Raw genomic sequence first — 23860 nt, 5'->3', positions numbered from 1 at the left:
CAATGTTCAGTCACCATGAGAATGGTAGTACAAACCATTTGGAGGGCTCCGGGTTGGGTGGGGCTCTTTTTAAGAAGCTCTCTTTAGTTTTGGAGGGAATAGTCCAACCCTCCAGGCACATACCCACTCCCACCACATGAAGCTAGGGCTGTGGGCAGCTGTTGCTGGCTCTCACCTCATTGATGCAACTGGACTCATTCAGGTTGTCTGTGATCTGGTTATATTCTTCCTCCCAGCTTGGGAATTTTGGAGGCAGAAGGATTTCGACAGAATCAAGGCGGTCCAGACTCCTGTAGGATGAGGAGAGAGAGTATGAGGTGAACATCGCATCACAAGAAGAGAGAAATAACCAGTACTCAGGTGTCCTGGTGAGTGGAGTTTACAACAGACTGTCTATAGAGGCTGGTCCCACTCCTCCTATAAAAGAGCGCTCAGCGTTTGAGGAGGCAGGCTCCAACTTTGAGGAAGAGGAGAGGTCAGAGTTCACAGCCGAAATGCCCAGGTCTGTGGTCCCAGAGGTAAATCAGGCAGTCACTCAGACAGCTTTAAATTGCAAGGAAAGTTTGATGAGCATGCTAATATTGGCCAGGGCGACTTATTTTATATTGTTAATTTGTTTTATAGTTTGAATGTATTATATTTTAATTTTATGTTGTGAGCCACCCCGAGGCTTCGGCGAATGGGGCGGCATAGAAATGTTATAAATAAATAAATAAATAAATAAATAAATAAATAAATAAGGAGGGGGCAGGCCTAACCTGACTAATCTGAGGATATGGCATCAGGTTAAGAGGGCAGACCAGTTGAGGAGCATCAGATGCTTCAAGGGATTGGCCGGTAGCAGGAAGCTCCAGCTCTGTTTGGTTTGGCAGGGAGGAGAGGCATTCATTTCGGAATCAACTGCATGCCATGAAGCCACATTTCCCTAATGGCCAGTATTCAAACTTTGCTTGCTTCTTTTGCTATGAACTTCTGCAGTACTCTTTGTCTTGTACTACAAATCCAGCCTAACCAGTCAGCTTTAAGACAATGCCTTTTTCCTGGCCTGCTTGGAAGGGAGCAGGGAAGAATGGCCACAAAACTGTCCTCTGGTTGAAGGCAGGCTCCATTTGAAGGGTTGTCAAGTCTGAGTCCAGTTTAAACTTTGTTGTTGTTAGTCGTGAAGTCGTGTCCGACCCATCGTGACCCCATGGACAACATTCCAGCTTTCCTGTCCTCCACCATCCCCCGAAGTCCACTCAAGCTCACAAGTTTCAACTTAATGAACCATAAGAAAGAAGAACAGGGCCCAGCTACAGACAGCACCTTGACAGCAGACTAAACAGATATCACCTGGTGGTCACTGTTTTCCACACTAATGCTGAGATGTACTGTGCTTCTATTCAAATTATTATAATCATTTCTAAATGTGCACCTATACATATGTGTTAGCTAGTGTTAGCTTTGGTAAATTATATGCAAAGCTGCTTCCTCTTTTTTTGATGGTTCACAATCAATCACCTGAGCAGATTCACCTTGTCTTCACTTATGTCCCCAAAGTCTTGTCCTCCTCCTCTGTGCCCAATCTGTACCAGCGCTCTCTCTCTCTCTGCGCGCACACACAAGTGCATGTGAGGAAGAGGAAGAGAGCAAAGGAAGCTGCTCAACCTCCTCAATTCTGTCATTGCACTCCTTACTTTTTGCTTTTTTGGAGAAGCAAGAAGCAGCAGTACAACCAGGGGCTCTGGCCATTGCCAGTGTCCCCTCTGGAAGGATGTGGGCCTAGGCAAGTGCTCTGCAGTGCTTACCCCAAACACTGGCCGTGATACAGACCCTTCAATCCTATACAACTAATATGTAAAGCAAAACATCTCAAACCTGCCCCAGTGTAAATCATCTACTGGTTTTAGAACAGATGTAGAGCAGAAGCAAATAGAGCTTTAAAAGATTAATCAATAAAACTCAGCTATGAAAGCGTTTTGTGGAGAAAGGGGGCCTAAAATGCATAAAATAAAAATAAACCTGCCTTGGCTTATCTTGAACTGATTGCATGGCCATTCCCCTGGAAATTTAAGAAAAAAAATGCTTTCACTCTCATCAGAACATCTCAATTATAGCAGTTTCACCCTGCCTTGGGTCTTGTGTTCCTTTTATTTGCCATTACTATCATTTCATGGACCATTGGACTCATGTCCTACTTGTGGCTTCCCCACAGGCACCTGGTCGGCCACAGTGTGGACAGAATGCTGGATGAGGGGGTCTCTGATCTGCTCTGGCAGGGCTCTTCTCTTGCTCTTATTCAGTGCCTAACAGGACAAGGGAAGGTGAAGGGGAGGAGGAGATTTGAGGAACCTAATCAAGTTCTGTATTAATCCAATCAAGTCGAATCCCTTCCCTGCAATGCCCTTTTAGTACACACTTTCTTTTGTAATGTAGCTACACTTTGTGGCCTACTTTTGATAAAGTATGTATTTTGTATGACTTTATTGTGTGCACCTCAATCTGGCAAGGTAGGGCCATCTCTAGAAATGGACTTTATCAACTGTATATCATCCCTGTTGTGCAGCTAGGACTGGGCCTCAGGGCTAAAGTCCAAGGCCCCACAATGGAAGAGGCGGACACTAATCACGCCAGAAGTGTGATAGGCACAGTGGTTCTCTGCAGCATGCTCTCTTTTTTCTTATTTTTTTTAAAAATACATTTAATAGTCAGGGGTGACCAGATGGGCATGCATATAGTTACAGATACCTATTTTATTATTTTTGATCATTTTCTACAACAAAATCAGACTTATATCCAAGTAAATGTGTTTAGCATTAGGGCATCAGAAGCAAACTCCATTTAATTCCTGAAGTCATCATGAATTTATGATTTATGTGAGTTTAAAATGCAAAACTGCACATGGTCTGAGTATTTTGTTATCATTGGATTTATCCGGTTTTGGTAGAGTGTTTTTTATCCCTTTGTTCTAACATGTAGAAACACTTTTAAAGTGTGGAAATGAAGTGTGGGGCAAGAAGAAATGTTAGTTTAAGTAACATTCTTGACCCTCTAAAGAATCCTCCACACCCATAGGAGTATAAAGCCCAGGATCTGAAAAGGTTCTGCTGTGTCCACTGCATCTCTCTATGTTAAGAGAGCTTTGGCTATGAGCTGTATAGAAATGAAGTAAATAAATAATATCAGATCCATCCTGCAAATAGATGCTAGACACCTCCCCACCCCCCACCCCCTCACCTGGAACTGCATGCATAATACACTTTTCTAGAAATGGGCTCAGCCACGTGCCACCAAGCAAACTGTGTAATTGTTAGGAAAAGCAGTGCTAATTAGATGCTTGGGAAGTCAGGTGTGGGGATTCATTCCAGATATTCCCTTTCTATTTCACCTGGAGGTTCATCAGTTCAATTTATCAGTTTACCTGTTACAATCAGGGACACACCAAGCTTAGGGTGTCAACTGGATGTTTCCTTCAGTCTCTGTTGCTACAGCACTCATAACCAATATTAAATCTTGAAATAACAAGCTCTTCTCAATGAGGAACTGACACAGAATTCTGTGATCTATGGACATCTCTGCCAAAAAAATTGCTTCATGTGGCAGGAATACTGAACTAATTGAATTCCATTTTGGAGAAGTTGTAGAGGGGCTGGAAGTAACAGAGATGAGAGCAAATTACCAAAAATACCAGCATATTTTAGTTTAAGGGCTTCTCCACATGAGGCATTTATTGTGCTCCCATGATTCTTCACTCACAGAAGTTTGTGGAGCCTTGTCATCCTCCTGAACCTCTCCTGTGTTTTCTAGCCTTTTATGGGGGCTCTTAGTAGAGGGGAAAATGCTGGTATTAAATTTTAATTTGCAACATACTGGAGCAACAGCCTCCAGTGAAGTTGCAAATCCACTATAGTGTGTAACAGTGCCAACTTGTGGTTACTTAACAGAATGTATAGACGGGCAGAGAAATCCAAAAGCCTAGGAAAACCCCCCCACTGGGGATGCATTTTTGCTTCCACACTGAAAAAAGCAGAAGTCTTTGTAAAATAGCTGATTACACTCTGCAAGTAGAGACACCCTGCATCTTTTCTTGCAAATAACTAAACCTTAGGAGGGCATCCCACCCTTTTAGAACACAAGAAACTGTTCAAAGCTGGGAAAGAAAGAAAGAAAGAAAGAAAGAAAGAAAGAAAGAAAGAAAGAAAGAAAGAGTGAGGAGGAATAGAGTGGCTGGGGCTGGTGGAAAGAGGCAATAACATTTCAAGAACACTGGGGCCCAAGGAAGGCTGAATTCAATCTCCCACCCTGAGTTATGGACAAAGGGCTTTGAGGGTTATCTATAAAGAAGAGTCTAGACTAGGAATGGGTAACTTCCAGATGTCACTGGACTACACCTCACATTGGCTATGCAGGCTACAGCTTGCTCAACCTGATCTATGGTCTAAGTATGCTTCCTAGGGAGTAAGTCCCACTGGACGCAGTAAATATGCTTCCCACAGCAATGTATGAAACATTTGTACATGTTTATAACCACATGGGCTAGAAGATTGTTTTTGTGTGTTTGCTTGCTTGCTATTCAAAATGAAGCTTCTTCAAGTTGGAAGAAGAGAATATGAACCAGAGTGAATAACCTAGCTTGGATAAATGAAAAACCATGACAGTCGTAGGGGTCTAGGGCCTTCTTCCATGATTAGCAGGGCTTTTTTTGTCATAGAATGCAGCAGAACGGCGTTCCAGCACCTTTTTTTGATGGATTTTTCCAAGTGATTGTGAATCGCCCTGTTGGGCGTAGCAGGTTGGCAGCAAAAATCATTAACATAGTGCCTGCGGGCTGCTTTTGTGTCGGCACTGATTGTGAGGGTGCTGCTCGGCTTGGGATGCTGCTCGGCTTGGGATCGGTTGTGTGGTCAGGCGCTGAGTGCTTACTGCCGGCGACGACCATTATGTTTATGTGTGTGTAGAATGACTGGCTACATGCAAAAGGTAAATAAGTTCTTTATTTCAAAAAAAGTTGGTGAATAAAAAATCTTTTTTAGTGTAAAAGTGTGACCCCAAGACATGAGTTCTGGCACTTTTTTTTGTTGTTGTTGCAAAAAAAGGACTGATGATTAGGTTTTGCATCATGAGTAGTATTGCAGGGTTGCCACATTGCCCAAGAACTCATTCTGTAAGTAGAGAAAAGTGTGCTTTTTTCCAGGACCTGGCTTACTTATGCAAGGCCCGCAGGCATCTATTCAGTGCCATGCATGCAGACACTTATTAGCTGCTCACAATAGGGGAGCCATGGGTTCTACGTTGTAGAGGACAGTTCTCTATTGGAAGAGCTGGTTTAAAGATAAAGAATGGAGAGAGAGCAGAGTCACTGAAGCTGTCCATCAAGAGTTCACACGTCAGGTTAGGCAGCTGACTGAGTAGGCACAAAGGTGACCTGGTTGCAGTCTTCCGTACTATGGTGAGACAAGAAGGTTGGAAGCTGTTTTAGACCAAGGTAGATGCTTGATCCTTCTAGCCTGGTATTTAACACTGAGGAGCACTGGCCCTTCAGAGTTTCAGGCAGGAATATTTCTGGCTCTACCTGGATATGCCAAAGACTGAAACTGATGCTTTTCATGAAAGCACATACCCTTCCCAACGGGCCAAAAAATGGCTTGTATTTTTAATTAAATGATAGTCATTCTATCTAAACTTGCAACTATACATATAAGTTACCATGTGCAAATTCATGCAAATCTGTGATTGCTTTTTTCCCTCTTTTAGTGCTACATATCTCTTTTTGGGTAAAGCACAAGCAACTATATACTAAGTGATAATTATTATTATGTTGCATTAATATCCTGCCTTTTTCCTTCCTGCGAGGAACCCGAGGTAGCTTACATATTCCTCCTTCTCTTCATTTTAGCCTCACATGACAGCCCTATGAAGTAGGCTAGGTTGAGTGCCTGTGACCGGCCCAAAGTCGCCTGTAAACTTCACGATTGAATGGGGAGTGGTCCCCAGCCCAACACTCCAGTCCCATTGCCACATTGGTTCTTTCTGTCATGAGAGTTTCAGTTCTTCCCCTGCCACATGCACATGTGGACCTCTTCAATTTTTTATTATTTGGGTTCCACCCCGCCCCTGAAAAAATAAATAAAGGAAAGATCTTGAGAAATTTCTCTCTCTGTGTTCTGCTGCTCTTGTGTGGGAGCAAGCATCTGGATAGATTTTAAAGAAACAAACAGCACCATGGTTAAATTCTCTGAAGCAAGATTCATCCCTTCTTCCTAATAGGAACAGACAAGCCGTTGTACTATTATCACTTGAAGTCAATTTGTAGGAATGTAGCACAGACAGCTTCAGCTATAGGGTGGTATAGAAATGAAATAAAACAGTAAAACAATAAATAAAGGGTAAAATGAACTTATGGTGCCAAGGGAGCATTATCTCCCAGTGCAAACAGCTATTTCAAATCAGCTTTTTTCCCCTTCAGGACGCCTTAAAGGGAATAGTGTCCTGTACTAAATGTCCTGCCTTTGTTATTGTTGCTAGTTTAATCATTATCACCCCCACATATCCTGCTTCCTTCCATCCGAGTTTCTTTTAAAAAGTGGAAGTTCAGTGCAAACATTTAATAACTTCTCTAGTTTGCCTCCCTTTTACGCCCCTGGGAAGGCTGACTGGAAGAACACAAACACAAACCAACCAGAAAAAGATGCCTCAAATAGCCACTGGGTGGCAGTAGTGCTCCATAGTCAGACTACACATCTGGCAGGAGCCGCTTATGCTTGTCAAGTTGAAGCATGCAGCTGCAGGGGAGCTCTTGCTTCCTTGCACTCATTTTGCTGAGCACATTTCCAAGACTCCAGAAGACTGTATTTAAGAGAAAGCTTGCTGTCCTTGTTGGAATGTTGATGTGAAGGGCCGCAGCTCGGCAATAGACAGCACATATTTTGTACGCAGAAGGCCCCGGGTTCAGTCCCGAGCATTTCCATGTTCTGCTGGGAGAGACTTCTGTCTGCAGCCCTGGAGAGCGCTGCCAGCTAGTGCGTTAGAGTAGACTGAGCTAGCTGGCCCAGCTGACTGACTCTGCTGAAGGCAACTTCCGAGGCCTCCAAGTACAAAGCCCTCTTGCATGGCTAGGGTGACCAAGCCCTCCTCTCAGTCACACAGCACCTACTTTTAGGCAATTCAGAACCACCCCTCCATCCTCACCCCAGGCTTCTGCTAGCCATTCTAATCTGGTTCGACCTAATACCACCAATGTGATCCATGTTCAATCATCATCAACATTCTCTCTTTTTTCCACTTTTTTGTTTGAAAGCAAAACAACTATAATAAAGCAAGCTGAAATGGACAAAATTCTCTTTGGTGGGGTGGCCACATGCCCTGCCTTAAAGAGGACAGTCCCCTGTTAGAAGTCACTGACTGATTGAAGACCTGCCAGGCCAAGTACAGCTTGAAGATGAAGAGACGTGCAAAGGGAGAACAGCAGGGGTCTAGGCCTTGCCCATCCACAGTCAGTATCCGGAGAGCAGACAGGGCAGCAAACACCCCAGCTACTCCCAGGCTTCCCCACCCAGGTGAAAGTGCTTGCATTTCTATTTCAATAACAGTAACTATTATATTTTTGTGGCATATTGGTGGTCACCCTGCTTTTTGGCTCTGTACACCTGTGGGCAGCAATCAACAGACTGTGTGATGAGAATGAACCACCTTTTTGCACATGCTGGTCCTGTCGTGTGCACAGGAATGCCAGGGCTGTCTCATTAGTGCCTGTGACAGAAGAAGTTTCCACATGTACAGGGGCAATTCTTCATTGGGCATGGCAAGGAGAGCGGGGCAGTTCACTGCATAGAGAGAGTGCTGCATGTATCTCAGGCTTCCATAAGCCTCCTTACTTTGGGGCTAGCATCTAAAGCTGCACCCATCTTACAAATGGGAAGGAACTGCAGTGGCAGTGCATTTGGCAACCCAGAACTCAGTAGGAAGGGATATACTCGTACAGCCAATGCCACTGGTTAAGTCTGAATCTTAGCTGACTATGACCTATTATTAATAATACCAAAGTTTCAACCACCAAAACCCACCAATTCTAGCTTGTGTGAGCTGAACTATCAAAAGAAGTTGCCTTAACAGAGAACGGTCCTGTTTTTGAAGGGCTGTCCAGCTGAAAGTTTAAAGCACCCGAAGAAGGGAGAGCAGGGGACTTGAGGTTGCCTGCCAGGGGCAGACTGGAGGGCACAGACTTCCACATTATGGCAAGCTGACTTGTATTTCTATTTAAATGACAAATGTTATTTCCACAGGGGCATAAATTAGCATATGCAAATATTATGCATGCCACATAACAAATCTTATTTGGTGTTATATTTTTATTTTTTGATAATGTGTATGTGTCCACCCCGTACTCACATGTTTTTATTTATTTTGTACACTTCTTATTGTGAATTTCAAAACTTTTAGCAAAACCAAAAGGAAAACTGAACAAAACACAAGTTTGTATGGCATAAAGTTTATGTGTATCAATTGCAGTGATTATATGTGGATTATAAACCTAAATATTACAGGCATATAGGAAAACATGCTACTATAACTATATAGTTATGCATAAGTTTCAACAAATGCAAGTCAAATAACCCTATATTTATCCATGCGTAGGTGGTGTTTGAATACCACCCATTCCAAGGTTGAAAGAAGCAACAGCTCCTTAGTCTATGCCTTATTAAGGGTGGTCATTTATCCTTCCAGACCCTGCATGCATCAGTGCCAGCTTATGAGCACTGATTCCTGCAGAGCTGGAATCTTTTCGTGCTATTCTGGTGGCTTGAACTGGAGTTTAGAACACAACTATTTACAAACAGAACCAAAATTCTCCCTTCCATGGCCAGCAGGTGGCATTAGGTCTATGTTTTTAAAAATATTTTATTTTTTAGAAATATGGAGACAGGTGACTTTCTTTATTGACTAATTTACCATCAACAACCTTCCTGGAGCCTTGCTTATTGCATTTAGTCTAGACAAGTTCCTTTTGAACCAATACTTGTTTTCCCCCAGGAACAAATGAGCAGGGCAAAGAGTTGATGAAGGCTGGAAGCACTGTTCAGGTCTTTCAATTTCTATTGTTCTGTTGCTCTAAAATGGAGAATAGGTGAGCTCAGAGTGACCTGCCAGTCTATTCCTTCATAGAGAGGAAATTATCAAGGGACAGCTTGGATGGAGGAGATGTTTAAGAGACTAGTAGGAGATAGATAGATAGATAGATAGATAGATAGATAGATAGATAGATAGATTCATGTCCCATAACAGGCATGTAAGAAGATATGTGTTGAATCAGACCAAAAACCAATTTAGTTCAGTGTTCTGGTCCCACAGAATCCTGACAGATGTTTCAATGGGATGTCCACATGCAAGATATGAAGTGGCCAGAGACATTTTGCTGCCTGAAGCAAAGACAGACCTTGCTTGCATTCTGTGTACAGAAGCTAACCAGATGGCTGTCAATTTGTTCTTCAGCACTGACATGGGGCAGTTCCTCCCCTGCACCTGAAGGAAGCAGGCTAGGTTAGGGGTACACAGCAGCCCATGGGGCATGCAGCTGTCTCCTGTCCTCTTCTGGCATCTGCTGTCAGAGGTGGCTGCCTCACTCTGCTTAATGAAAGGGCCAGCTCTAACAACACCCTCCTGGTTATGTTTTCCAGCAATTGGGAATTACAGAGGCATGCTGCTCTGCAGCTCACAGAGCACTCCTAAGAGGGAAGGGGACAAAGAGGGAGAGGGAGAGTGAAACAGTGAAACTGCTGCTACTTCCAACTCTCTACTGGCTTGCAGGAGCTGGGGTCAGGGTTTGCCAGGCTTCTGAGCTTGGTGGATCTCCTTTTACATTTCCTTTCCACTGCAAGTTATGGGATGGAGTTAAGTCCAGCATATTAGCTGGCACAGACGAGGGTCCGAATCTGGGCCCCTTTACAGGGAACAAAGTGGCTTTGGATCCAAAGTGGTCTTTGATCCACCCCTCCCCAGATGAAAGGTGGAAGATTTATGCGCAGGGAGCTTTCTGCAGGCATGTATGGGACCAACAGGGTGGACACTCTCTGCACTGGTGGGGCTGTACCAGCCACTTCATCCTATCTAATCCCTCCTGAATGGCTGTCTGAGGTGGTTAGGCCTGCTCTGTCTGCCTGGAAGGATACATAAGCCCATGTGACTGAAACAATCATATTTTGCTTTCACATTTACCCCTACTACTCTTCAGTATCCCTCCCTCCTCTGCAGATTTTCTTGGGTTAAATTTTAGAATATAAGCAACTCAGGGCATGAACTTGTTAGACATAACCAATGAAATGTGTAAGCAACCATATCCTGTGCATGGTCCTGCGGCATTTCCTCTGTAAAATAACATTCCTTCCGCAGCTGGTTCTCTAGGACAGGGTGAATCTGTCAGTTCTGGTTCTACACCTTTCCTAGTTTTTCTGACCTTAGGGGCACCATTGAGTTTCCCACCCCCGGTCCATCTGCTTTCTACTCATATCTTACCTGCAGCCCATTATTCCGCCCCTGGAAATGAGCCTGTGGTCATAGGACATACTGTTCCTTATCTGATCTGTTATTGTCATGTCAAAGATGCAGGTATGTTTACTATACCCAGCAGAAGTGACAAGTTTACCTGTGAGTGGTGCTCTGTTCACCCAGAGATTGCTGAGTAGCCTTGAGGTAACTCTGTCTCCGAGCTGCAGTTTTCGGGGATGGCTTGGGGCTGGTTTCTGAGTCTTCACTGTCATCATCCCCAATGGCTTTGATATAACTCCCACTTCGCATGCGCCGACATGGGATTTCATTGTCTTTGTCCCTAGTCAATGTGTTGTTCCAGTCTCCCTGAGGCACCTGCAAAACCAACAGGACACAGAAAACTTCACAGAAATGAACGAAATGGAGGGACTTAGAAACTGGAGGAACTACAGAAATGCTCTCCACTCATCTAATCCAGCCTCCTGTGTGTATTTGAATTTAGGATGAAGGAAAATAACACTAGCAGAGAAGCCTGTAGAAGCAACAGGCACTCTCCTAGGAATGCAAAACTGTCTGTGAACAAAGCAATGTTTTCTTGAATTCTGTGGTGGTCAGCCTTGGAATAAGAGGCCACCACATCTCCTACCAAGGCTACCTGTCCAAAACCCAATCCCTGAGGGTGAAGGGTGAGGAAGAAGTTGTCCCACTGGAGTCACCACCTCAAGGCACTGCAATTAAAGCAGTAGTTGCTGAAGCCTCCATTTTCTGACAGGAAAAGTAAAGGAGGCGAGAAGGAGGATCCTTTGGGAGACACTACTTCTAGGTGTCTTGGCCACCCTGAAGCAGCAGTTGCAGAAGGGGCAGCGCTCTCTCTTTTGGCACACAACACCCAAAACTAGCTACGTCCTTTTGCTCCACATGGCAGAAAACGCCCATCCTTGGCAGTAAGGATACAATAATAACCCAGTGAAGTAATAATGCTTTGATGCCCTTGGTTCATTGTGCAAATCTGCTGCCTGAAGTAGCTAATTCCCTCCTTCCCATTCTATCAACTTCCTTTCTATTTCCCAACCACCACATTGAGCGTGAGTGAAAGTAGCCTTATTGTGTGAAATGGAGCCAAGGCTAAACGTCTGGTACGTAGAAAATAATCCAGCACTGGCCACGCTGGCTGGAAAGGATGGGAGTTGCATTCTGAAACATCTGGAGCACACCAGGTTGGGGTAGGTTGAAAAAATTGGTGTGTGCCTCTCACGGGTGTCCTCTGGTTCCACCACCAGCCTCTCCAGGGGACAAGAGAGCGGCAGCGGGAGAGAGCTCCTCTTGGGACTGTGGATGCTGCCTGTGCTGGCACAAAGCAGAGACTCCAGTGACAGAGGGCCCTAATAACATGCCTGCATCTTGTTCTCCTCAAATCACCACCAGGGTGATTGACTTTGACCTTTCCTAATGAAGGAGACACAAGCCTTCTGAAAGCACTTTAATGCTGGCTGCCTCGGAGTCACGTCTGGCTGGAGATTAGAAGTTTCTTTTCCCTTCTTTGCTTTTGGCTTGCCCTTGCCTCAACTTGTTAATTTCACCACAGGAAAAAGTGCCTGCCAGGAGATGAAAAGCAGCCCTCAGAATGGCAAAAGGCACTGCTGCATGACCGACAAACGTGGCAGTGGAAGAGCAAAGCCCGATGAGATCAGGAGGCCAGGGGAGCCTTGAAGGAAGTGGAGAAACTGCCATGGGGGCTGCCGCACACATTATGACGCCACTTTCCCCGGCCTGAAGCCCTCCAGATGTTTTGGACTTCAGTTCCTTCTGCAACAGCCAGCAGGGCCAATGGCCAGTTGTAGCCCAAAACATTCAGAGGGCAGTGATGAGGGAAGGCTGCATTTTGTAACCCTTTGCCCCCACATATAATGTGTGAATGTGGCACATCTGTGTTTGTATGTATTCAGATAATGCCACTGGTGGGCAAGTTATTTTGCACAGCAGGAGGAGGAAAGGTCTCTGTCCTGACAAGTGTATGTTTTAGGGGCCAAGGCTAATGCTACTTAAAATCTGCACAAAACTATTTTTCCTCCCAATTTTATTCTAAAATAAACACAGGGTATGGGGGAAAGGGTTAAATCCTTGGCACCTGCACCTACCATAGAGTAAAAATGGGGAGTGGAGAGAAAGGTATGGCCTTTAAATGGCAAGCTGAAGGAGTGTCTCTTTTGACCCTGAAACAGAAGGGAAGGAAATGCTAACAGGGTGGGGGGAGATGGGCTTGTTTCACTTTTAGGTAGTCAGGTTACTTCTAGATGGATAGTCCTGGAGCTGTGGATCAAACACTGTCTTGCCACTGTTCTGTCCTTCCATCTTTCATGGATTTCTTTGATGGTGGTGGAGGAGGAAGAAGTGATGGGAAAACACAGGAAGGTAAAAGTGGAGACAACACCAGGATCCCCTGTGACATTTCACCAATGAGGCAGGTTGACTGCACAGCTAAAGCTTTGCCAGTTACAGGCCATAGTTAAACATACACACACTTATGCTGTTTCCTTTTGACCTGCCCCTTACGCTGCAGGCCATGCGTTCTTGGGAGCAAGGCACATGGGAGTGCACACAGTGGGACTTCCCTCCTTCCAAGGAAGAACACGCTCCCTGCAGAAGAAAGTGACTTCATGCCAGTGGACGATGCACATCTGTTTCACTCGCTGCGGCTTGCAGAAACCTTGGCAGAGTGAGCTGCATGGGTCAGAATATCACCTACAAGGTATCAGAAGCCTGGGCAGCAGGGCAGATTCAGCTCAATTATATAAGCCCCTACTGTTTTTCTATGAGAAAATTCCTACTGTGCTTGCATGGATATCACATGACTGTCTGAGGGCGACCTGATGTGCTAGAACGGCTGAGTTGACCATGCTGAGCACGGGTGTGAGGAAGTTGCAGCAGAGCCTGTAGCTCAGTGGCAAAGCACCTGTTTTGCATGCAGAAAGTCTGAGGTGAGGAAACCCTGAGAGTCCCAGCCAGTGAGTGTCGATGGTCATAGGCTGCATGAACCAATGGTTTGATTTGCTACAAACCAGATTCTGAAGCTCCTCTCCCACCTCTCTGATAAACTGACCTGCATGCGAACCAAAGTGGTTTTGCAATCAAAATGCCCTAATGTGGTAGCCTCTAGATACATTGGGCTACAACTCCCGTGCTGTCTGGGGGTGATGGGACTGAAGTTCAGTATATCTCGTGTCTCCCAGGTTGGGGAAGGCTAGATCAGAGTGTCAGTTAACCGGGTGACTTGGGCAAATTACTCTCTTCCTGCTTAACCTATCTTACAAATTTGTTATGCAGATAAAATTCTCTCTTTCTTTCTGTGATCTTGCAAACCTACCACTGTGTGTATGAGTTTCTTTCTTTTCCTTGTTTGGCTAGTCGTTTTGACTGCTAGATAGCCATATTGGCTCTTTCTAGTATTTCTTTACAGTTTCATTGTTGATCATGCTTATTTTATTTCTTTCTTTTTTTAAAAAAGTTGAAAACCCCCTTTAAGGTCAAACCTCCCAAAGGCAGCATGCAAGAAAATTGAAAACGACAAAAAAACATTAAATTAATGATAAAAATGATGATATGAATTAAAATAGACTTCATGCTTTGTGAAAGCTGCTCTGAAGAATCAGTTTTAGAAGAAAGATACTGAGCAAATGTTATGTTATTGAAGAAATAGATCCAAGGCACATTTTCTCAGAAGTAAGTCACAAGTGAGAACACATCTTTAGACTTGTGGTCTTAGACAGCAATATTCAGAGGAAGTTCAGAGAAAGGTGGAATAAGGGAATGGATTCGAAGCACAACCCACAGGCCAAAGGCAGAATTCAAGGTATTGTGCCCCAATTTTGTGCATGATTTACTCAACAATAAATTCTACTGTGTTCAAAGGGTTTACTCTAAAAAATGTGCTTTGGGTTGTAGTCCTAAGCTAGAAATCCAAAAAAGCAACAATTCAATGAAAATGAAATTAAATGAAATTGATTCTGCTCCATACACAAAAGTAGTCCATGTGTGTTCATGAGTGTGTGTAAAAAATTTTGTATGCACTGTAAAGATTTTAAAAACATGAAATAGCAAAATCACATATTTAAACCATAGCATATTTATTGGAAGGATGGCATTCAGCAACCATCCATTTCTAGCAAGGTGCTCTGTTCTCTGAGGTTCTCTACTCATTAGCCACAGTTTGGGGGGAAAAAGATAAAGGGATGGAGAAATGAGCTGGAAAAGTATCAGATATCTTTTGAGTGCTTGAAGAGGCCAGAAAGTGGATAGAAAAGGCAGAGATGGAAGGCTGGCATGGCTGTATCAAGTTCAGAAAGCTCTTCTAATAGAAATTAGATCAACCCTATGCAGGTTGAAAACAGCAACTTATTCAGTTTCTTGAAGTCTCTGGTATGGGCAGAGGGTGGTTGAAAGACCCAGCAGGATCTCCTAAGAGCACCTTTTATTTCAGCAGCTATTCTTAGTTTAGACTCAAGCCGTCTTGGTGGGAATGGCACATAGCACACAGACCTCCACCAGCTCAGATTCTGCCTTCAAAGAAAGGAATTATGCTACTACAGCAGATCTTCCCAGCCTCACACCCTCTAGATGTGTCACACTACAGTTCCCATCACCCAGAACCTACACTAGCCCTTGATGGAGGTTGCACTCCAATATATGCAGAGGGTGCCAGCTTGGGAAAATGGCTGTGCTTAGAAATACTTTAATGCCACCTTATATTTAAGCAAGAACCTGTTAGTCATATGTGAGAAGGAATAGCAGGCAAGCAAAGGTTCAGGGATGCATACAGGTGAGCAATCTGGCTTTGCCCCTTTTCCGGTCCTGGCACAGAAACCAAGCAAGCCATCAGAGGAAGGATATCCTGTTCTTCACACCCAGCCCAGAAATGCTTTCCATCTCCTCTCCATCAGCTCCCAGCCAGCTAGTAAGATATTTTAGCAGGCTAGTGACTGTGGTGGGCTTATTTACAAGGCTGCTGTAATGAGTTCTGCAGCACTGAGTCTAGTAGCAACACAAATGAGGTGACACACAGGCAAGGAGATCCCTGTGCTAATGTTATGCGTTCCTCCTGCGTTACACCTTATATCTTTTTGGCCAACTTTCCTTCTAATGATGCAAACAAAGAGTAGCTGTGGTAGTGCTATGTATACTCAGGCTTCACCTCGAATCATGTGTTCTGGAGTACACGCACTTCCATTAGACTAGTCATCACACATCTCTTAATGCACATACTCTGTTGCATTTGCTCACAAATGCTGATAAATATGAAACAGACACAGATATGGGGTGATTTCTCAAAATATGTTACAGGATGATTCAATGCAATCAGTGGACAGATGTGCAGTATCTTTAATATCGCACAGAAGAGAGAATGTATTCCACCCATAGCTTCCTTCGCTCTGGTAGTATTATGATATAAAAAGGTGTGTCCACTAAAATTTCTTATTTTAAACAACTCCCAAGGGCACAACTGTATTGCTTCATCTTAGTTATTCTATGCCAGATGTTGGGTTGGCTATCAATGTGTAGTTCGTTGCTATTCTGCTTATGACTGCTGATAGGCTATTGCTAAATCACAGAATCATTCAGTTGGAATTGGTCCCAAAGCTTGCCTTTCTACTGTCAGTACAAATCCTGACTTCACTGTAGGGGATTTATATATAATTCCTTTTGAGTCCAAGGTGGATAGAATTCAGGTTTATGAACAGAATATAAGGAAAAGTCATTTAAGCTCCTTAAAGAGACATCCCATTTCCCTTTTCTGTATAGCTATGTATCGCACATCAAAATCTGCCCTGCCCTGCCCAGAAGCACTCATGGGGCATCTGGCACTGGGCAGTGACTGGGGATGCTAGGCAAGAGCTGCAAGGCAGTTTTGTCACTCTTGGCAAGTGAGTCAGTAGACGACCACTGATACCCATGATAGGGGTGCTCACCAGGGTTCGAACACAATAAGCCATAATGGGTATCACAACCCTAAGAACAAGACATGGTTGTCAGTGTGGCTTGTTTGAGGGCAACTGCAGGAACTGGTCTGGGCTTGCATGGCACAACAACCCACTGTGAGTAGCAACCCATGATGGGTTGCCCTGTCATGAGAACCCAGTCATTAATTTTCAATTTGCATTCATCTTTTTTTTATTTTTTTATTAAAACATTTTTATGCCGCCCCATTCGCCGAAGCCATCTCTCTCTGGAAAACTATATATATTGTAAAAACTTGCCTGGATAGCTTGTCTGAGGTTATGAATGAAGTGCAATGACAGCTGTACTTTTGACTAGCCAGAAATGGCATTTTAAATAGGCATGTGCTCATTTTAATTGGTGGGTCAACCATTTTTCTTTGACCATTTCAGTCAGCATACTCCCACACAATGTTGCTTACTGTCAGAGACGTTCTCATTGGGAAGGTAAGCCCATGGGGATTCAAAACCCACCCAACAAATGTACTTCTACTTCAGAAATAGGATCAGTAGCCTGGGTCAGTCTGCAGGCATGGATCCTGGGGAATGACTGAAGGAGGCACTATTATAACCAGCCAACAGTCTCGGGAGAAAAAGAAAGATGACGTGAGATCTGGTGGTGACACTCATGGAGGTGCACATGACCTTAACATTAGGATGAATAGCAAGCACAGATGAAGCAAAGTTGGCTCAGTCACTCTTACTGCACCAAATGGCAGCATTTTGCTATCTTTAGTATACCAAGAGGTCATGTGCTTCTTTAGGGATACTGCCTGAAACATTTCCCCTGCAAGCAAGTAATCAGGGTTGCCTGTGTATGCTGGAAGGAAGATAAAATGCAGGAGCATGGAAGTCTTTCCAGCTGCCTGGCATCCTTCAGGCTAAATGGGAGAAGATCCTTGGAAATCAGAGCAAGCTCCAAAAGCTTAGGAATTATTTTGAATGATTCTATTTTAGTGCAGTCTTCCCCAGCCTCGTGTCTTCAGGATGCTTTGGAGCAGAACTCCCGGTTGGGAAAAGGTAATGCAGAGGTAACAACAGCTTGTCTACAGCTAGCACAGCATTGTAGCATGAGGGACTGAGTAAAGCCTCTTTATACCCCCTCTCTGGATTTAAGCCAGTCAGTTCAAGTATATTAGATGGTATGAACTTTGTTTCAGGTATTTTATTCCATTTCAGTTTTTGTAGCCACATCATGCAAGAAGGAAAAATAGCTTTGCTAACATGCCAGAGGCTTTGAATCTAAACACAGCAACCAACCTTTTAACTCTATATGTTGTTCTCTTAAAATCCTCATTCCCGTGCTATGGATTTTCTGCTACACTGCACACCTGGCTGACCAATCATGTCTAGGAAGGCTCGGCACTGGGAGGGTTGTTTGTCTCAGGAAATACTTGTTTCTCAAGAAGTTATTATTTACCTATTATTTCCATCCTAGGATAATGAGGTGGCTGGAGAGAAAAGCCTGGGGTTGGGAAGAGCTCTGAACACTGCACAGCAGCCCTCTGCCATAAATGTGCCAGGAGCATTCCCTGATCACCCAAGCAGAGCGTTAACAGAAAGGGAGAAGCAACTGAGTGGAAAATCCACCTTCCAGTGTGAGAGCTTCCACAGAACAGAGTTTCTCCGGAGTCAGCTAGAAAAGGGAGTTTAAGGACAGGCACAGAGCATTTAAATGCCCATATACACATTTCATCTATGCATAGGCATGTGTATATGAACATGACCGAAAGTGTTTAATAAACCACAGTGGCAAATATATTCCATGCTGGATTCTTTCCACACCTGGCGTATATAAGCCAGCAGAGAGAGAAAATGCCTGTGCCAGGGAAGAGATCAATGCCTCTTTGCAAGAGGGGCTGGTCCCATGCTGCTTGAAAGACAAGGCAATGAGATTACATCTGAAGAATCCCTTCTGGACCTGAAAGATCCTAACAACTGTAGGCTGGTGGTGAATGTTACTTGCTCAGTGAGATCCTTGAATTTCCTACTTTGGCTCAGTCCTCTCTAAAAAAGACTGTGTGACCTCCCTGGCAAGGATGAAGTACAAGCTGATGGGGGCAGGACTGCAGCTTGAAATTGATAGGCAAATAGTCAAGGAGCACCTAATTAATTTGAGTGCATTCAGATCAACAGGACCCAGTGAACTGCATCCTAGAGTAATAAAGGAAGCGGCAGAAGAACTCTTAGACCAACTGTGTATTTTTTTTGAGAAACCATGGAGGATAGATTAAGTGTGAGATGACTGGATGAGGGCTAATGATGTCCCTATCTTCAGAGGGGGAAAAAGAAGGAACCTGGGAACCACAGACCAGTCAGTAGGCAGAGGAGAGCTTGGGAACCATGGACAATACAGCTGTCACTGGAAAAATTCTGGAGAAGATTGTAAAGTAGCCAAGTCTGGATGCAGTAATTACCGAAGCTGATATGGATTTGTCATGAACAAATCCTGCTAGAGCAATCTGATTTCATTTTTTGAGTGGGTAACCGCCCAATGGACTGTGGGGATGCTGTGGGCATAGTATATCTTGGCATCAGCAAAGACTTTTTTTCAAAGTGCTGCATGATATTCTGTTTATCAAACTAGGTAAAAGTGTGCTAGAGGGAACAGCTATCAGGTGGATCCACGGTTGCCTACAGAGTTGGACTCAAGGAGTGTGGAGAGGTAACAAGTGGGTACTGTACAGTTCTAGGCCTAGTGCTCTTTGACATTTTCAGTAATGATTGAAAATGTGCAGGGAATGATGATCAGATCTGCAAATTACACAAAACTGGGTGGGATAGCTAATATCCTGGAAGGCAGAAAGAAGATTCAAGGTGAACTTGACATGTTGGAGTGCCAGGCTGAAAATAATAGAATGAAATTTAACAGGAATAAAATAAAATTCTGCACATAGAAAAAAGAAACCAAAAACATAGTTGTATGATGGAGGAAACTTGGCTTAACAACACTACAATCAAGAAGGATTTTGGAACTGATGTACGAGATGAATATGAGTCAATAATGTGATGCAGCTGCAAGAAAGGCAAAGGCTAATTTGGGCTGCATTAATAGAAGAACCACTTCCAGACTGTGTGATGTATTAGTTCCCTCTACTCAGCAGCGGCTTGCCTTCATCTTGAGTACTGCATACAGTTATGGGCACCACAGTTGAAGAAAGATGCAGACAGACTGGAAAAGGTTCAGAGAATGGCAACAAAGATGATCAGCAGACTGGAAACAAAGTGCTGTAAGGAGAAAGAATTGGGCATGCTTAGCCCAGAGGAGAGAAGACTGAGGGGAGATAGGATAACACTTTGCAATTACTTGAAAGGCTGTCACACAGAGGAGGGCCAGGATCTCTTCTCAGTCATGCCAGAGTGCAGAAAACAAATCAATGGGCTCAAGTTACAGGAAGCCAGATTCTGGCTGAAAATCAGGAAAAAAAACCTCCTGGCTAAAAGAGCAATATGAGGATGGAACCAATGACTCAGGGAGGTTGTGGGCTCTCCCACACCTGATGCATGCAAGAGGGATGGTTCTACCTGGAGTCCTGCACTGAGCAGGGGGATGGACCCAGTGGCCTGATTACACCCTTCCAACTCTATTGTTCTGTGATTCTATGAAATTACCGAGGGGGATCATCCAGAGTTTTGGACGATAGTGTCTTCAGTATTCTGATGACTTGCAGCTCTGTCTTACCTGTTCAGCCCTACTGAACGAGGCTATGGATGTGTAAAACCAGTGTCTGGCTGGGACAATAGTCTGGATGAGGGCTAACAACTCAGTCCAGATAAGGTTGAGATGATGCTTGTGAGTGGTTCCTCTGATCCCATGAGGGATGCTCAGCCTGTTTTGGATGGAGCTGTATTCCCCTTAGAGCAGGCTGATAGCATGAGGGTCTTCCTGGAGCCATCTTTGTCTCTTTCAGCTTAGATGGCTTCTGGTTCAGGAAATGCATTCTGTCAGCTCCAGCTGTTGTCCCTGTTATGCCTTTCTAGCTAGACATGCTCTAGTAATACCGAAATTAGTTTACTGTGATGCACGGTATATGTGGCTGTCCTTGAAGACTGTTCAGCGACTGGTGCTTGCACAAAATGTGGCAGCTAGACCAAAATCTGGGTCCAGAAGTTCTAAACATATAAGTCATATAATTCTGACCCATTTGCATTTCCCTGTGCACTTCTGAGTCCAGTTCAACCTACTGATTTTAACCTATAAAGCCTTATACTGGCTGCGATTTAAATATTTTACAGAGTGCCCCTCCCAGCTGCAATTGATCCAACCACTATGATCAATATCTTAGGCCTTCTCCTGAATGTCATCTTCAAGGAACACTTGTATGGCAGCAAAATGAGGGAGGGACTTCTTAGTGGTGGCTTCCTGACTATGGATTGACCACTCCACTGAGGCCCTCCTGTGTCAACCCTGGCATTCTTTCAGCAGGATCTTAAGACATCCCTGTATGCTAAGGCATTAAAAGACACCCCAAGATATTTAATGACTTTATGTCAGTTGTTTCTAACAAGTCTACTCTGTAACAAATATTGTTTAGCAGCTAAATTGTTTTTCATTGCTTGCTTTAAAATTGTTTTTAAATTCTACATTTTGGAAACAAATGTGGCATTTTATTGTACTAGGGTTCTGTTTTAGGAACTGTTGCAAACCACCCAGAGAGCTTTGGGTAATGAAACGAAATGATAAATGTTCAAACAATTATGTCCACAGTTAGGTATGGCTTAAAAAGCATCCATTCAAACTGTGCACATACACAGCAGTTCTAAGAGAGTTAAAACGTTAGTGACTTGAACCCAACACAGAAAAAAGGAGGCAGTTTGTGCATAGACTAAGGATATTTGCTCCATAGTCCTAGGGTCGAGGTGAAGCTTTTATCATTCAAGTCACTGAATTTTATAGGAGTTCAGAAGATGTCATCTTGCATTTGAGGTGCTCATTTGGGGTACACATGATTCTTCCCACATGTCAAATGAAGATGTGGGGGTCTGTGAGACAAGTGGGCTAGTTCTAGCCACTGCCATCACCACAGAGTGCTGTAAAATGTAAATCAATGTGAATAAATAAAATCCCTTGAATAGCCATCAGATGTTGGTCAAGGCCTGGAGCATTTTGTTGCTCCAGGCTGATACCTGTGCGGTGGAGTTAGCTCATGCAATGCCTTGAGTCCCTCCAGAGGTTCATTCGCAACATGGAGGGGGCTGTGTGAGGGAGAAACCAGTGTTAGGGACATGTTTTCGAAAATGGGTAATGTTCGAAAAAGTGAAAGTAAGTCAATAAGCCCCATACATTGTAGTACTGGTGACAGATGCATTCTAGTCCTGAGGACTAGAAAAGGTTTAGCAAGCATTTCCCCTCCACTCCTTCTGTGACTTTTTGCAAGGGCACCGTGAATGGATTTAAAAACGGATTGGTGAGGGTGACTTTTTGTCAAGAGGAATGGAATAAAACCCTGTTGCCAAGGCAACCGGCAGAGTAGATGCTTCCTGTCTTGCCGCACTGTGACAATGGCAGTGAGGGCCAGTCATCACACTGCCTCACTCCAGCTAGGTAGGCCCAGGAGCTGGTCCAGTTGCTTTGACTCAAGGGACACAACCCCTCTCCAACCCACCTCAAAATCCATTCACACTGAGGATATAGCATTTGGCAACATGTGTCCTCAGTGATCTTGTCAGCCAGCCATTCTGGTTGACTTTGTGATCTTTCAAGGTCACTCACCATGTTTCATTATGCGATACCTAACTGGTTGGTGTCATTTAAAGAGGAAGCATGTTGATTCTTTCAAAAATGGTGCTGAAGCTGCCACCGCAGATGAAGGCTGAAAAAAGCTGAACTAAACAACCTGGACTGTCAGAGAGATAAAGCTTTTGGGCAGCATTTCACTTTCTTTTAAAGCAGCTTTCACCTGAAAAATGCAATAAGGGAAAATCCCAGAGAGCACTAATCCATTTGTCAATCCTAATCACTATTTCCTCTGAATGCCATCTCCAAAGGACACTTGGAGGGCAGCAAAGTGGGGGAGGGCTTTTGTCCATCTGAAGCTTCACACTGGGCTGCGAGGATGGAGGGCATCTAGAACTGGTGAGTGTTTTTTCTTGATACATGCACGAAACCAAAGATGTGAAATTCTAGTCTGGTTGTAACCATCAAACCTTTTATATCTTAGTCTTCCTGTACACCAGGCACAATATACATATATGCCTTTGGATGATGATCAGCATCAAGGGTAAAAGAAAAAAATCTTGCTAAAGGCAAGTCTGAATAGCTTAAGGTGTTGACAACTCAAAACATCAAAACCTGGGAACTGGAGTTGTGCTGCTGCTCCTCTGGAATTCAAGTGGCTCACAATATTTGGAACTCCTGGATAAATTTCTGGGGTCCACATTCCAGTGGTGGAAAGAGCTGAAGGCAAAAGGGATAGGGCCAAAATACAAAAAAGGGGTGTGGGCTGGATTAGCTTTGGTCCCCAGGCTTGAGGTTTCTCACCCCTGCTTTAAACATTCCATGTATATAGATGGGTACAACCCCTTATTAGTAATTGTAGTGATGTATGCTTAGGTCCATTATATATACCCATGACAACAGTGCCCTGGATGACCACAGGATTGCAGATGTCAGGCATAAGAAGAGTCCAGCTCCACCTGGTCCAGCATTCTGTCCATTCAGTAGCCATCTAGATGTCCATGAGAAGACCACAAAGGAATGCGGGCAACAGCATCCTCCCACCCATGGTTTCCATCAAGTGGTATAGAGAGGCATACAGCCTCTGATACCGGAGGTAGTACATGCAGTCATCTTTATGGTGCCTCCTGAAAACCATCTCCTCCAACAATTTGTCTAAACTCCCTTTAAAGCTACTGCTAGTGATTGCTACATCTTGCAGAAGTGAATTCCATAATTTAATTAAGCCCTGTGTGAAAAAGTGCTCTTGAGCACTTTTGTTTTGAATCTCCCACTCTTTAGCTTCATAGGATGACCTGGGATTCTGATGCTATGAGAGAGTGAGAAAAACATCTTATCCACTTTCTCTGTACCTTATACGATACACCTCTGTCATGTCTTGCCTTCTTTTCTAAACTAAATATTCTAATCTCTCCTCATTGCACATTGCTCTAGCCCCTTCCATTGCTTTTTCCTACAGTCAAAATATTGAAGTTTGATATACCTAAGGGGTGAAATGAACTCTCCTAGTAAGTCCATTGTTAAAGGACTGGCAACCCCATACCAAGTCATTTTCTGAGGATCTCTGGATTCAAACCACAGTCTGCTGATGTTCATAGAACAGCAAGCACAGGCAACCCCTGTCACACATATGTGTATGCACAGAGGTTCCTTCATTTGTATTCCTTATTTTGCAAGCGCGCTCTCTCTCTCTCTCTCTCTCTCTCTCTCTCTCTCTCTCTCTCTCTCTCTC

At 44.0% G+C, this 23860-nt stretch overlaps 1 protein-coding gene across 4 annotated transcripts in view; it reads right to left on the bottom strand.

The window, feature by feature from the left end:
• The window catches only part of DLGAP4 (DLG associated protein 4), a 129243-nt gene that overhangs the window by 97027 nt on the left and 8356 nt on the right, over positions 1-23860 (bottom strand). For 2 of the 4 annotated variants that reach the window (XM_044447541.1, XM_044447542.1), the window contains exons 2-3: positions 10619-10827; positions 176-290 (exon numbers count right to left, since the gene is read on the bottom strand). In XM_044447541.1, the coding sequence (XP_044303476.1) occupies positions 176-290; positions 10619-10827 (324 nt within the window). Of the gene's footprint in view, positions 1-175; positions 291-10618; positions 10837-23860 lie in introns of all 4 variants that reach the window. The other 2 variants (XM_044447539.1, XM_044447540.1) reach the window with 1 other exon arrangement.

The sequence above is a fragment of the Varanus komodoensis genome, unplaced genomic scaffold (assembly GCF_004798865.1).
Source record: "Varanus komodoensis strain SLA01 unplaced genomic scaffold, ASM479886v1 scaffold52, whole genome shotgun sequence".
Taxonomy (NCBI): domain Eukaryota; kingdom Metazoa; phylum Chordata; class Lepidosauria; order Squamata; family Varanidae; genus Varanus; species Varanus komodoensis.
The sequence above is the reverse complement of the archived record's forward strand: the minus strand, read 5'-3'. Positions and strand labels throughout refer to the sequence as shown.